The sequence below is a fragment of the Ursus maritimus genome, unplaced genomic scaffold, assembly GCF_017311325.1.
Source record: "Ursus maritimus isolate PB19 unplaced genomic scaffold, ASM1731132v1 scaffold_30, whole genome shotgun sequence".
NCBI lineage: Eukaryota > Metazoa > Chordata > Mammalia > Carnivora > Ursidae > Ursus > Ursus maritimus.
In genome coordinates this window covers 7039332-7054691 of record NW_024425564.1, presented here as the reverse complement: position 1 = coordinate 7054691, position 15360 = coordinate 7039332, and the positions used below count along the sequence as shown (strand labels likewise).

General features: G+C 49.4%; 1 protein-coding gene across 1 annotated transcript; it reads right to left on the bottom strand.

Annotated features, from left to right (window-relative positions):
• Window positions 1-7469: 7469 nt before the first annotated feature.
• On the bottom strand, window positions 7470-8606 carry LOC103681978 (olfactory receptor 2H2). The gene is given in 2 exon segments (XM_040645207.1): window positions 7470-7882; window positions 7885-8606. Coding segments are annotated over 2 exon segments (930 nt in total). The 5' UTR covers window positions 8402-8606.
• Between the last annotated feature and the right edge of the window lie 6754 nt (window positions 8607-15360).

Genomic DNA, 15360 nt, shown 5'->3' with positions numbered 1-15360 from the left:
GCTGCTGGGGACAGTGGATGAGACAGCCCGTGAGACAGCCCCCGAGTGCTTCCAGCCTGCAAAGTCTGTGAGAGCTCGGAGCAGCTGGGAAGGAAGTTACTGTGCAAGAAAAGAAGTAGTGAGTGGTCAGTGAGGGAAAGGAGACTTGCCCAGACTCTTAGAGATCTTCGTGTCCTCGTACAGAAGCGTTTCTTTGGAGCTGGACTTTCTCTTTCCCTTTGGCTCTGTTTGTTTTTTTCTTACATTCTCACACTTTTGCAAAGGAGCTGAAGGGCTGGGTGGGTCCTGTCATTTCATCACCTTGTTTAGCAGCTGGTTTCTTTTCTTTTTTTTTTTTAATATTTATTTATTTATTTGTTTATTTATTTATTTAATGTTTTTTTTTGTTATATTATGTTAGTCACCATACAGTACATCCCGTTTCCGATGTAAAGTTCGATGATTCATTAGTTACGTATAACACCCAGTGCACCATGCAATACGTGCCCTCCTTACTACCCATCACCAGTCTCTTCTATTCCCCCACCCCCCTCCCCTCTGAAGCCCTCAGTTTGTTTCTCAGAGTCCATAGTCTCTCATGTTTCATTCCCCCTTCTGATTACCCCCCCTTTCTTTATCCCCTTCTTCCCCTACCGATCTTCCTAGTTCTTATGTTCCATAGATGAGAGAAATCATATGATAATTGTCTTTCTCTGCTTGATTAAAGATTTTATTTATTTATTCGACAGAGATAGAGACAGCCAGCGAGAGAGGGAACACAAGCAGGGGGAGTGGGAGAGGAAGAAGCAGGCTCACAGCGGAAGAGCCTGATGTGGGGCTTGATCCCACAACGCCGGGATCACGCCCTGAGCCGAAGGCAGACACTTAACCGCTGTGCCACCCAGGCGCCCCTGGACCACAACTTCTTAATCCAGTCATCTGCTGAAGGGCATCTCGGCTCCTTCCACGATTTAGCTATTGTGGACAATGATAGCAGCTGGTTTCTGAAGGTCCCCGAGGGCTCCTGCAGGTTAGTTTCCAGACCAGTGCTTGAAAACCAGTCCACTGTGATTGTTGGGCTCAGGCCAACAGGACACGATAGGAGTTCCCCTCTTCCCCCCGAGGCATATTCTCAAGAAAGTGGAAGATGCCCGTGGTGTAGATTTCCACGTGCAGCGTGGAAAACGAACACTTGGCTTCAGAACTGCCCCTGGTACAACCTAAAAGCCCAGAATCACCGCCTCCCACTTTCTTTGCACTTAGGTGGGGTGTAAAGCACAAAGGATCAGAAGTCCTGCTGTGAGCCAGTGTTTCCATGGGAGCAGGAGTCAGGAAAGAGCTGAAGGAGGGCTGGCTGAGGCCCCTGCGGGAGGGAGGTGGTGAGACAAGCGCTCAGCCACGCTCCAGCCCTGCCTCTCCCCACAGGCGAGCTCTGGCTCTCTCTGGTGACTTCGGAGGGCACTGGGGTCTGGACGGCCTGGGAGGCTGCAGTTGGCCTCTGCCCATGCACTCACCAACAGGGCATTTTGGAGCACTCTGTGCTTCGTTGGTTTTATTACCTTTTCAATAAACGAGTTTTGATTGGGAACGCTGCTGGGGCAGGCGTTCCTCTGGGCCCTGGGCTTCACAGGACACGCGTTCTCCCCGTGGGAAGGCAGAGTAATGACAGAAGCCTGTCAAGTACAGAAACAAGGTAAGTGGGAGAGCAACCTGGAGTGTTGGGCTGGGCAGTCATCAGCTCCGAGGCTCTGGGCAGCCCTGTAAGGAAGGTGCTGTGTGCCCTGGTACGGAGACCGCAGCTCAGGGAGGGGAGCCCCTTGTCCAGGTCACAGCGCTAACGAGGAGTGGAGTCTGCCGTCAAGTCGTGTGTGTTGGGATTTACTGCTGCAGGACCTGTCACCCAAAACACTAGTGAATTTTTATCTCCCGGTTTCTGTGGGTCAGGAACTCACACGGGATGGTGGGGAGATGCCCGGGGGGCGTGAAGGATGGGGGCCGGAGTCATCAGAAGGGTCTGAAGACGGGTGATGGCTGTCAGCTGAGACCTCCGTGGGCTGTCGGTGGAGCCCTACGAGTGGCCTTTCCGTGTGGCCTGGGATTCCTCATGACAGGGTGGCTGGGATCCCACGGGGTGTGTCCTGGGAGAGGGACGGGAGGGGAGCCAGCTTGGCTGACGGGTGTCCTTTTCCTGGCATAGCCATGGAAGTCCCGTGGCATCACTTCTACCGAATCCCATTGGTCCAGGCAGTCGCAAGGTCTTGCAGGTTCCCGGGGAAGAAGCACAGACCCGCGTCTTGGGACGAGCACCACGTTGTAAAAAAGCACGAGGGATGGGCCGAGAGGCTGTCGCAGCTGCCTTGGGAAAGAGCACAGTGTCACCTGTGCTGGCCTGCCGGGGTCACCCACCTCCTCACATGGGGAGCCTGCACCCAGAGCCGGTCACCCAGTCCTGCCTCCTTGCTGGCGTCCAGACTCTTACTAGGGGCCTTTGCTTCAGGATGATTCAGGGCCAGCAGCCGTTCTACGCTAGCTGTGTCTGCCAACGGTGGACCCTCCCACCGTCCTTCGTAATTTCAGGCCATTAGGGGCTGGTGTCTTTTGGTTTATTCACTCAGGCTTTTGGAGCCGGGAATTTTGTTTCTTTGCACTTCGTGGTCCATTAATGAGGGAAATCAGAGGACAGGCTCTCCCCTCCTCCAAATAGCAGTGATTTTCAAAATACTTCTCCAATACGACGTCCCCTTATATGGCCGCCTGGAGCGGGGAAGGAAAGGCTAGAGAGGTTCACAAGAGAAAGACAAACATGTTTTTTTGTTTTGTTTTTTAAGATCTTATTTATTTGTCAGAAGTGAAGAGCACACCAGCAGGGGGAACAGCAGGCAGAGGGAGAAGCGGACTCCCGCTGAGCAGGGAGCCCGACGTGGGACTCGATCCCAGGACCCTGGATCATGACCTGAGCCGAAGGCAGACGCTTACCTGGTTGAGGCCCCAGGCGTCCTGACAAATACGTTTTTGAACACTGATCGCACAGACCTGGGGAACACCCAGTGCTGAGTGACTTGAGGTGCGGTTAGAGGCGGGGCCTAAGCCTTTGAGGGCAAACAAAGGGAAGAGGTGCTTGGGCGGAGTTAGGGAAGAACGTCCGGGAAGGAGTGGTGAAGGGTTGCATAGCGAGGTTTGTACGCGACTTCAGTCGATGACTTCACTGCTGACAGAGGCTGTGAAGGTTCCTCCTGGAGCTCAGGGAGGAATCACCTTTCCAAATGTGAATTTCCTTTGCAAAAGGAAGACTTAGCCTGGCTGTTAGAGCTCTTCCTGCCTGGCTGGTCCTCAACGGCCTTAGCTCAAAATAATCCAAATGCCAAAGAGCCCTGTTTGGGAGCCTTCCCTGGTACCCTCCAGGGGTGCGTGCCTAATTCCGCATGGGAGGAACAGGAGCCTGGCTCCACCAGGGGCTGGAAGGAGGCAGTGGGAGCTGGGCCCTGGGCGTCCGTGTCTGCTCAGGATGCAGTGAACCGTCAGAAGGGACTGGTGTCCATACTTGAGTACGCAGCCCAAACCCTGAGCTCTCGAATGCCATCCTTACACGCTTCTAACTGAAGGCTGCACTAGGTGGGTAGGTAAGTGCCTGTCCTCGTGGCACCTAAATCGTACAGGCTTCAGGCATTTGTAAGGGATTTTTTTCCAGTTTCACCCAGTTCAGTAGCTTCCATGCACTCCTAACATAATCCCTACCTTCCTTCTCAATCATTCGGCTCCCTGGTGTAACTCCTTCTCCCACAGCGTCCCACCCTCATGATGGGGTTTTGGATTATAGGTGAGGTTCAGTGGGGTGAGGTCTGGAGCCGATGACCAAGAAGGAATTCTTTTTTTTTTTTTTAAGATTTTATTTATTTATTTATTTGACAGAGACAGACAGGCAGTGAGAGAGGGAACACAAGCAGGGGGAGTGGGAGAGGAAGAAGCAGGCTCCCAGCATAGGAGCCTGATGTGGGGCTCGATCCCAGAATGCCAGGATCATGCCCTGAGCCAAAGGCAGACGCTTAACGACTGAGCCACCCAGGCGCCCCATGAATTCTTGAGACGTCTTTGGTGCAAAACGTTGGCTTATTAAAGCACGGGGACAGGGCCCCTGGGCAGAAAGAGCTGGGGCCCTGGGTTGTGAGGGGTGGCTGATTATATACTATGGGGTTGGGGGAGGTGAGGAAAAGGGAGGTTGAGAAAGTACTTTCATATGTTAAAGACTCACAGGATACCAGAGGCCTGGCCATTGTCAAGTTAAGGTTGTTTACCCCTCTAGTAAGGCATTAACGTGAAGATAGTTGGGAACTTCCTGGAGAAACTTCACAGATCCCACCCAGGAGTGGGGGTGGGGGAGGTTGCAGGGTGTAGGCTTATGCTTTGTCTTCAGCCAGCCTTCTGCTCCCTCATCACTACCACTCCTGGTGACAAGCAGACCTGACAGGAAGACAGCGGACCTTGCAGGTGGGTACCGCTCTACTATCCCAGCAGGACGAGGGAGCGTTCTCATCCCCTGTCCCCTGCAGCCGCTCAGGCAGTGAGAAGCCACCACACTTCGAATCCCCAGCTTTGCTGCAATGGACTGCTAGTTCCTAACAGCCTTCACCACTCACCCCTTTTGTCCTTAAAAAAAAAAAAAGAAAAAAGTGTGCCTCTCCTGTGTTTCCTGCATGTGCCTACCATTTTGCTGCACCTTGTTTGTCCCAGATTACGATTCTTTTTTTTTTTTTTCCCCCTGGGTAAACCCATCTTGTGCTGGTGAGATAAATGGCAGTTTTTACTTGTAAGGCTAACAGCCGCAAACTCAGTTACTTAAGCTGGAACTACGTCTCTGGCCCTCTCCATCCTCCCCGCACACTTTGAGGATTACGATTAAGTTTAGCATAGGTTTTCCCCTGAAGTTTTGAGTTGATAACTTCACACGTAGAATTAATTCCGACTGAGATGCTAGTTCTAAAGCCTATGTTAAACCGTTCATTCAACTCGTCAGGTTTCATTAGAACGGTTTCTTTGAGACTGCTTCATAGGGTTGTCTGTTGTAGTCCCGCACCAGACTTCTCTGCGCACAGAGCTGAAGAACAGGTGCCGTGAGAGAAAAGGGAGAGGGGGTCGTGAGAAAAAGAAATTACGTAAGTGATTGGGAATTGGGATTAGGGTTAGCGATACTTGTGGGGATGAGATTAGGATGTTAATACCAGAAAGGGATCTACATTAAGACCAGGACATAGTCTAATAGGCTGAGGAAACACGGAGACGACTGCACGAGGATGGCTGGGAGGATGAGGGCGAACACAGCGAAGGCTGCTGTTGTGAGCTGATGCAGGGAGAATGTTCCGCCAAAGCCATTTGTGGTGGGACTAGAATAGAAGTAGGATTTTCCCGTTTTCTTATTTCATCAGCATGCACCAAAGAGAATGTGGTGTTGTCATTGCCGTGGAAAAGCTGGGAGACAGCATGTGTGCGATTAGGACCCCCAGAAAGCTATACGCATTCCTTGGAGAGATTCATTCATTCATTCATTCATTCATAGAATTAATTGGGCGCCGATTTTCTGCAACATTTTGGCCCTTGCTTTCTGGGAGTCTGAAACATAGTGGCGGATGTAAGCCAGGAACACATGCCATGAGCCGTAACAATGCTTCTTCCAGGCAGTCACTGTTTCTTGATCACGTGGGATGCTTTGAGGCGTTCGATAAACTTTTTTTTTTTTAAAGATTTTATTTATTTATTTGACAGAGAGAGAGACAGCGAGAGAGGGAACACAAGCAGGGGGAGTGGGAGAGGAAGAAGCAGGCTCCCAGTGGAGGAGGGAGCTCGATGTGGGGCCTGATCCCAGGACTCCGGGATCACGCCCTGAGCCGAAGGCAGACTGAGCCACCCAGGCGCCCCTCGATAAACTTTTATTCCCAGGAAGGAAACCTCCTTTGGATGCAAAATCAGATTAGATATATTTCTGGATTGTGATGATTTCCTCAAAGGTTACTGAGAAGCTGAGACATCTTACCTGGGCGGTGGAAGTACTGTTTCTACCAAAAGACAGGATTAAGTACACAGAGACTTGACTCGGCCTCCTGGGGACAGATCACTGGCTAAGCTGCGCTTAAACTCCGTGTCTTGTGCAAGCCAAAAAGCTAGGATCCGCTTCATGGTGTGACAGCGATTAAGTAAATCAGGATGTGTAAATCACTTTAAGTGGTACCTGGAGTGCCCTAATCAATACATAAATATCCGATGATGACAATGTCACCATTTACATCTGTCTGAGCGGAGTGCGGGACTGATGATAACCCTCAAGAGGAGCCAGCCGCAGTGCCACACTCCGCTGCTCGACGCTGCCAGAGCCCCGCGGGGGACACGTGCCCGCCTGGTTGCCACGGTGGGGGTGCTCCTGGCTCCAAGATTGGCCTGCAGCTCCTGGGTGCCCAGAGGAAGACGCCCACACCCAGGTGACCCGTGGACTCCGGGGGAAGGAATGTCCGCACCGAGGTGACCCGTGCAGGCCGGGGGAAGGAATGTCCGCACCGAGGTGACCCGTGCAGGCCGGGGGAAGGAATGTCCGCACCGAGGTGACCCGTGAACACCGGGGGAAGGAATGTCCGCACCGAGGTGACCCGTGGACGCCGGGGGAAGGAATGTCCGCACCGAGGTGACCCGTGGACGCCGGGGGAAGGAATGTCCGCACCGAGGTGACCCGTGGACGCCGGGGGAAGGAATGTCCGCACCGAGGTGACCCGTGGACGCCGGGGGAAGGAATGTCTGCACCGAGGTGACCCGTGGACGCTGGGGGAAGGAATGCCGGCACCCAGGTGACCTGTGGAGTGGGGACTGAGAGTAAGATGCAGGTGCTGATGTGACCCGTGGTGTGTGTGTGTGGGTAGAGAAATGCAGGCACTCAAGTGACCCTCCCCTCTCTCTCCTGAGGCTCCTCTGTTCCCAAGCCTACGGTGTGGGGACACTTGAGTGCCATAAGAGAGGTCGCATGGCTTGGGTCTTAGGTCTAAAGTGCATGTTCTTGGTCTGGTTTCGGAGCTTGTCTGGCCTCTGCTCCCTCTCCTGCTGTCATTTGGGAGAATGAACTGGATGGACAATGCGAAACCCACAGAAGGAAGTGGGAAAAACTGGAGGGAGAAGCAAAATGATGTGGCAGGGATCAGAAATGGGGGTGAAACTGTTAGGACAGGTGGTTTAGGCACATCACGCTGGAGGCAAAGACTATTGAAGACAAACTAGAACAGAAGGAAATACTCAATCTGAAATCTCTCCTGTGCACATGTTGGTAAGCTCCCCTCCTCAGCCCACTTCCAGGCTCTGCCTTACTGGCAGGGCACGCACAAACGCACACACATGCACACACACGGCTGTCATCCACCGGCATGGCACAGTGGGGGAGGGACGGGGCATGAGGAGCACAGGCTTCCTGCCAACAGCACAAGGACCTCCTCTGGACTGGAAAGCACATGGACCAGTTCTCAGCTCCCCCTTGTGTCCCCGTCCTTCCCCAGCAACCTCCTGAAGGCCCTCTTAACTTCCTTATTCCTCAGGGTGTAAATGACAGGGTTAAGGGCTGGAGTGCCCACAGCATAGAAGAGACCAAAGAACTTGCCCCTTTTGCGAGCATAGGAATTTTCGAGCTGGAGGTAGACAGCAATGACTGAGCTGTAGAAGAGTGTGACCCCTGTGAGATGGGAGGAGCAGGTCCCAAATGCCTTTCTCCACCCTTTTGTGGAGTTAATTGTCAGCACTGCCCAGGCAATGGCACACTAAGAGACAAAGATGAGGCCGAGGGGCACGACCAAGATGAGGATGCTGGCAGCAGCCGTCTGGATCTCATTGGAGGTGGTGTTCCCACGGGACAGTCTGATGAGAGCTGGGACCTCATACAGTCATCCACCTGCCGGTGGGGACAGAAAGGCAAGCGGAGAGTAGGTGGTGTGTGAACTACTGACTCCAGCAGACTGATGACCCAGGCCATGGATGCCGGCGGCCGGCACAGGCGGGGGCAGATGATGGTGGTATAGCAGAGGGGTTGGCAGATGGCCACGTAGCGGTCGAAGGCCATCACTGTCAGGAGGATGCACTCAGTGGTCCCCAGGAACAGAAAGATGAAGAAATGAACAGAGCAGCCAAGGAAGCTGGTGGTCTTTGGGCCCCAGAGGTTGACCAGCATCTGCGGGATGGAACTTGTGGTGAAGCAGAGTTCCAAGAAGGACAGGTTAGAGAAGAAAAAATACACCGGGGAGTGGAGCCTGGGGTCCCACATGGACAGCAGAATGATGAGTGTGTTGCCCACCAGAGTCAGAAGGTAGGAAGTAAGGACAACCACAAAGAGCATTCTTTCAAGTCCTGGGTGTTCAGAGAAGCCCAGAAGGAGGAAGCCCCCAGGGGAGCTTTGGCTGGCCATGGTGTGTTCCTGCGTCGGTCTGGAGGGATGAGGACAGTGTGTTCTGAGCCGTCATCCAGAACCTCACCTGGTACTGGTCAGGTCACAGTAGGTGCACCTTTCTCTTCCCCTGTTCCCACCAGTGTCTTTTGCCAGGCACACCACCCCCAGCGGCTCCTTCCCTTCCTGTCCCTCCTGGTCAGTGGTCTAGCAGGTGTGGGGGCAGCAGGACATGCTGGCAGATGGACGGAGCTGTGTGCTGGGGCCTGGGGCTGATGGCCGAGCATAAAGGAGGCTGGTGGAAAGCATGCAGGCGTGAGCTGAGTGATACTTCAGCACCCGTGTATGGAACGCCTCTGTCCTGAGTGCTGTTCTGAGTGTTGCATTGTCCCTATGCGTTTGTTGGAAGAACCTGCAAGGTCATGTATTTTCTGGATTTTCAGATTATGAGCTATCTACGTATAGTTGATCATTGTTTGTCAGATGACTGTCGTAGAGCTATTTATACTACATACATTCGGTGCGTCTTCTTTTGTAAGAGAGCTTCAGAGACAGAATGTTGTATCTATGAGAGAGGTTTTCCCTTTGTGTCTAGTGACCCCATGCACAGAGCAGTTTGGTTGCCCAGGTTGCTGAGCCAGCTGTCTGGCAGGGGGGTTGGTCCCCATGATCAGTCGCTATCCTGGGAAGCTTACAAGTAGGACGCAAGCATGGCCCCAAGTACGTTAAAATCGTTGAGGAGTTCACAGAAGCATCATCAAAGTCCCCAAGCCTTCAGGATCAGGAATACCAGCACACTGAGGGAGGGAATAGGGTCTGTAATAAGGTGAAGAACCAATTTGGGTAAATATATCAGGGAAGGCATCCTAGAGGAGGTGACTGTACGCTTTCTATAAAAAAGAGGAGCATTGGGCATAGAAGGCCAAGTCAGAGATGCGGCAGGAGACTGAGGCCACTGGCACCTCCCTGGCCTTAGCCAACGGCAGCCTCAGGGAGGGCTTGGGGTGGGGCCGGCTGGCAGTGCCTGGGCAGGGTGGCCTTAGCATCTCCTGACACAGGTGCCCATCCTGTTGCATCTGCTTTTCCTAGAGACTTCTGCTTCTGTGTCTTCCCTGGTTGGTTCTTTTTCCCCCGTGCTTTTCACCCTTATAGGACGTATTTTAAATTTTTGTCATGTCTTTATACACTTCAAAAAGTGTGAGTAAAGCACATCTCTACAGTTTAATGAGTAAAAAAGTCACCCCTGGCATGACCACAAAGAACTGAGCACGTGTTTCAAGTATCTTAGATGGTCCGGCGTGCCCACACCCCAGATGGAAGCACCATTTTGCATTTCTTTTTTTTTTTTTTTAAAGATTTTATTCATTTATTTGACAGAGATAGAGACAGCCAGTGAGAGAGGGAACACAAGCAGGGGGAGTGGGAGAGGAAGAAGCAGGCTCATAGCGGAGGAGCCTGATGTGGGGCTCGATCCCATAACGCCGGGATCACGCCCTGAGCCGAAGGCAGACGCTTAACCGCTGTGCCACCCAGGCGCCCCCCATTCTGCATTTCTAATTATTCCTTTGTTTTCTTTCTGGAGATAGAGTTTACATAGACCCTTTTTAAAGTGTATAATTGAGTGGTTTTTTTTTTTTTAAAGATTTTATTTATTTATTTGACAGAGAGAGACAGCCAGGGAGAGAGGGAACACAGGCAGGGGGAGTGGGAGAGGAAGAAGCAGGCTCATAGCGGAGGAGCCTGATGTGGGGCTCGATCCCAGGACCCTGGGATCACGCCCTGAGCTGAAGGCAGACGCTTAACGACTGAGCCACCCAGGCGCCCCTAATTGAGTGGTTTTTAGTATATTCACTATTGAGCAACTAATACTATCAGCCTCCAGAACATCTTATTACCCCCAAGCAAAACCTCATGCCAAGGAACAGTCTCCCTTCTTTTGCTTTCTTTGTGATATTCAATCACTGTAACCTAAACAGTAGCCAGCTGTTTTTGTTATTCCTCAACTCTCATCCTAATCACTTTGTTTGCATTTCTGAATTTTTCATTCTCCTGGTGCTCCCCTCCCTCTTTCCCGAGTCTCTGTAGATGGCCTCCCCTTAGCGACCCTTCACCTTTTCTCCCTCGTCTCCATCTTCTCCACACTCTCTCATTTACCATTTTGTTCCTGGCTCTTCCCCCCCGACACGGTCATTCCGTGGTTTCTGCATTTATTCATTTCTTGGACTGCAGGAGCCCGCAATGTGCTGGGAGCCAGGGTATGGGTGGGGGACCCACTCAAAGGAGTTTGTGATGATTCAGAGCTGCTTGCTACTGCTATTAGTAGCTAGCATGTGTGGAGTGCTTCCTACATGCCTCACAGCTACGCAGTCACCTGGATCTCACAGCAACCCTGCAGACAAGATGCTCTTATTCCAGCTGCATCAAGAAGTAAACAAGTTTCGGAGGTTAAGAAACATGGCTGAGGTCAGCAAGTGAGTAGGTGCCAGGGCCAGGAGTGTAGACCCTGGTTAACTTCCACTCTGGTGTTCCACTGTTGGGGGCCAGGTAGAAGCTGATGTCTCTTAGGAGAAGAACAAACTTTCTACTTACCCTCAGTCAGATTAAAATGCCCTCTACCAATGGATAGAGCACGTTAACAAAAGAAGAGACAAGAACCATATGATCCTCTCAATTGATGCAGAAAAAGCATTTGAGAAAATACAGCACCCTTTCCTGATTAAGACTCTTCAGACTGTAGGGATAGAGGGAACATTCCTCAATATCACAAAAGCCATTATGAAAAGCCCACAGCGAATATCATTCTCAGTGGGGAAAAACTGAGAGCCTTTCTCCTAAGGTCAAGAACACAGCAGGGATGCCCACTGTCACCACTATGGTTCAACATAGTACTAGAAGTCCTAGCCTCAGCAATCGGACAACAAAAAGAAATAAAAGGCATCCAAAATTGGCAAAGAAGAAATCAAACTCTCACTCTTCCCAGATGACATGATACTTTATATGGAAAACCCCAAAAAACCCCACCTCCAAATTACTAGAACTCATATAGCAATTCAGCCACGTGGCAGGATACACAATCAATGCTCAGAAATCAGTTACGTTTTCATACACTAACATGTAGGCTGAAGAAAGAGAAATAAAAGAATCCATCCCATTTACAGTTGAAACAGAATCCATAAGATACCTAGGAATAAACCTAACCAAAGAGGTAAAGGATCTCTACTCTAAAAAGTACAGAATACTTATGAAAGAAATTGAGGAAGACATGAAAAGATGGAAAAATATTCCATGCTAATGGATTGGAAGAATAAACATTGTGAAAATGTCTGTGCTGCCAGAGCAATCTATACTTTGAATGCATTTCCTATCAAAATACCACTGACATTTTTCACAGAGTGGGAACAAACACCTAAAATTTGTATAGAACCAGAAAAGACCCTGAATTACCAGGGGAATGTTAAAAAAGAAAATTAAAGCTAGGGGAATTATAATGCCTGACTTTAAGCTGTACTACAAAGCTGTGATCATCAAGACAGCATGGTTTTGGCACAAAAACTGACACATAGATCAACGGAACAGAATAGAAACCCCAGGAATGGACCCTCAACTTTATGGTCCACTAATCTTCGACAAAACAGGAAAGAATATCCAATGGAAAAAAGACAGTCTCTTCAGTAAATCGTGCTGGGAAAATTGGACAGCTATATACAGAGGAATGAAACTGGACCATTCTCGTACACCATACACAGAGATAAACTCAAAATGGATGACAGACCTCAATGTGAGACAGGAACCCATCCAAATCCTAGAGAAAATAGGCAGCAACCTCTTCCACCTTGGCCACAGCAACTTCTTTCAAGACAGGTCTCTAAAAACAAGAGAAACAAAAGCAAAAATGAACTTTTGGGACTTCATCAAGATAAAAGGCTTTTGCACAACAAAGGAAACAGTCAACAAAACTAAGAGGCAGCCCACGGAATGGGAGAAGATATTTGCAATTGACATTACAGATAAAGGGCTAGTATCCAAGATCTATAAAGAACTTATAAAACTCAACACCCCAGGGGCGCCTGGGTGGCACAGCGGTTAAGCGTCTGCCTTCGGCTCAGGGCGTGATCCCGGCGATCTGGGATCGAGCCCCACATCAGGCTCTTCCGCTATGAGCCTGCTTCTTCCTCTCCCACTGCCCCTGCTTGTGTTCCCTCTCTCACTGGCTGTCTCTATCTCTGTCAAATAAATAAATAAAATCTTTAAAAAAAAACAACAACAACAAAAAAAACTCAACACCCCAAAAACAAATAATCCACTCAAGAAAGGGGCAGAAGACACGAACAGACATTTCTCCAAAGAAGACATACAAATGGCCAACAGACACATGAAAACATGCTCCACATCACTAGCCATCAGGGAAATACAAATCAAAACCATAATGAGATACCACATTACACCAGTTAGAATGGCAAAATTTAACAAGGCAGGAAACAAGTGTTGGTGAGGATGTGGAGAAAGGGGATCCCTCCTACATCGTTGGTGTGAATGCAAGTTGATGCAGCCATTCTGGAAAACAGTATGGAGGTTCCTCAAAAAGTTAAAAATAGAGCTACCTTATGACCCAGCAATTGCACTACTAGATATTTACCCCAAAGATATGATGTAATGAAAAGAAGGGGCACCTGCACCCCAATGTTCATGGCAGCAATGTCCACAGTAGCCAAACTGTGGAAGGAGCTGAGATGCCCTTCAACAGATGGATGGATAAAGATACGGTACACACACACACACACACACACACCACACTCAGTGAAATATTACTCAGCCATCAGAAAGGATGAATACCATTTGCATCAACATGGGTGGAACTGGAGGGTTATTATGCTGAGTGAAATAAGTCAATCAGAGAAAGATAATTACATGCTTTCACTCATATGTGGAATATAGGAAATAGCACAGAGGATCATAGGGTGAGGGAGGGAAAACTGAGTGGGAAGCCATCAGAGAGGGACAAAAACCATGAGAGACTCTTAACTATAGGAAACAAAGTGAGGGTTGCTGGAGGGGAGGTGGGTGGGGCAATGGGGTAACTGGGCGATGGGTATTAAGGAGGGCATGTGTTGTGATGAGCACTCGGTGTTACACGCAGCTTAAGGAGTCGTTGAACACTACATCAAAAACTAATGATGTACTATATGTTGGCTAACTGAACGTAATTAAAAAAAATGAAATTTAACTGGGAGTAATAAAAGTGAATATGATTTTATTAAACTTTTTTGTTTAATATTTAAGCAAAATTTGAGTATGTTTAAAAAAACTTACTGCCTTTGGAAGACTGAGAGATTTGTTGTAAATTCTGTGGTTTAGTCCTGCTTATTAATATCTGTATACCCCAAATAATACTTTTAATCCATAGCACTAGTATATAGTAATTTATAAGTTAATTGATAGATCATTAAGCGTGGTCTGGTTGTCTGTGAGTATGGATGGGCTGAGGGTAACAAAATAAGAAATAAGCAAGGGTATGAAGTGTGTTTTGGAATTTCCAACATTTCATGCCGAAGGTCCTGAACTTTTTACCCATCTTGAAGACAGATTACCACCTCTTTCACCATTTCTGTCATTAAAGATAGTAGAAGGGAAGTAGGGTCCTGATGACGATGTTTGGTTGATTTGCGGTCCGTACTTCCAACTACCGAGTCCTAGAACTTTGGCTTCCACATCATGCTGTTATTATCGTTCATTAACATGCTCGGGAGAGGTGGACCCTTTACGAGTCTTCGCATTTGTCTGTTGCAGAATCAGCATTTGTCTGCCCATCAATTTCATTTCTACTTCATATGTAATAGTATTACAGTTCTGCCTTTCACTTTAATTTGGTTTTTCTTTTTGTTTTGCTTTGGCTTGATTTTTCATTTTACAATTCCATGTATCATGTAAATATCAATATTGATGAAGAAATGAAATACCTTTGTAATATAAAAATGTAAACCCTATTATCTTTTCTTTTGAATGATTTATTAAAAATGTTAAGAGGGGGAAAAGAAAAAACAACCCCTCCTCTGCCACCAGTGATGACAGAACTCTCCACTGGGGCCTCCCTGTGGACATCAAGAGAAGAGGTACCAGAAAAGAGTGGGCATCCTGGAATGGGCTGTTCCGTCCGTGGTCTCACAGAGGGTTGATAGCCCTTCCTGCCAGGCACTTCTCCAGGCACACGGACACGGGTTGTGCTGGTGTTGGCTCATACTGGCTCCTGACTGTTAAATTTTGGGGACTTTTGTGAGAGAGAATTAAACCATTGGTGGCTTGGACCAGCCACTGTGGGAATATTTACGCAATGGAAGTTGGCCAGCCCTTCAATGGGGGGGGGGGCGTATCTCTCCCAACCAAGGTGGTTGTCAAACACCAGCACGCCTCTGATCACCCACACAGCGACTGTGCACCCTCCCCCTTTGATGCAGAGAATCTGAAGCAGAGAAAGATTAAATCCCTTGCCTCAGACAGGCCAGTCAGTGAGCACAAGAGCCGGTATTTGAACCTAAGCGGGCTGGCTGCAGGGGCTGCGTGCCAATCTTAGCCCTCCACTTCCCTGCAGGGAAGGTGAGGCCCCAGAGGTCAGAAGCCCCTGCTTGTGAACAACCTTTGCCCTTGGGCTGGGGAGAGGTAGGCTGTTTGAGGAGCACGGGAGGTAGAGGGGTTGATCTGGTGCTCGAGGGAGCGATTGCATGACTGCCATCCCATGGAGAGAAAGAGCTCATTAATTTTATTAAGACCCTAGGGTCCCACAGTCCACAGACAATCAGTCCCTGATATTGTAGAGAGGCAGGGGACTACCTAGGGGAACTGTGCCAGCAGTCGCTATCCCTGTGGTAGGTAAAGAGGTCCCCCACTGCTGCTTTCTGTCAGGAAGAACAAGGTGGTGTCCTCTTTACCACTCCAGAGACTCCCCCAGGCTTCTAGATATTCCTCTAAGTCTCTGATCCAGCCAT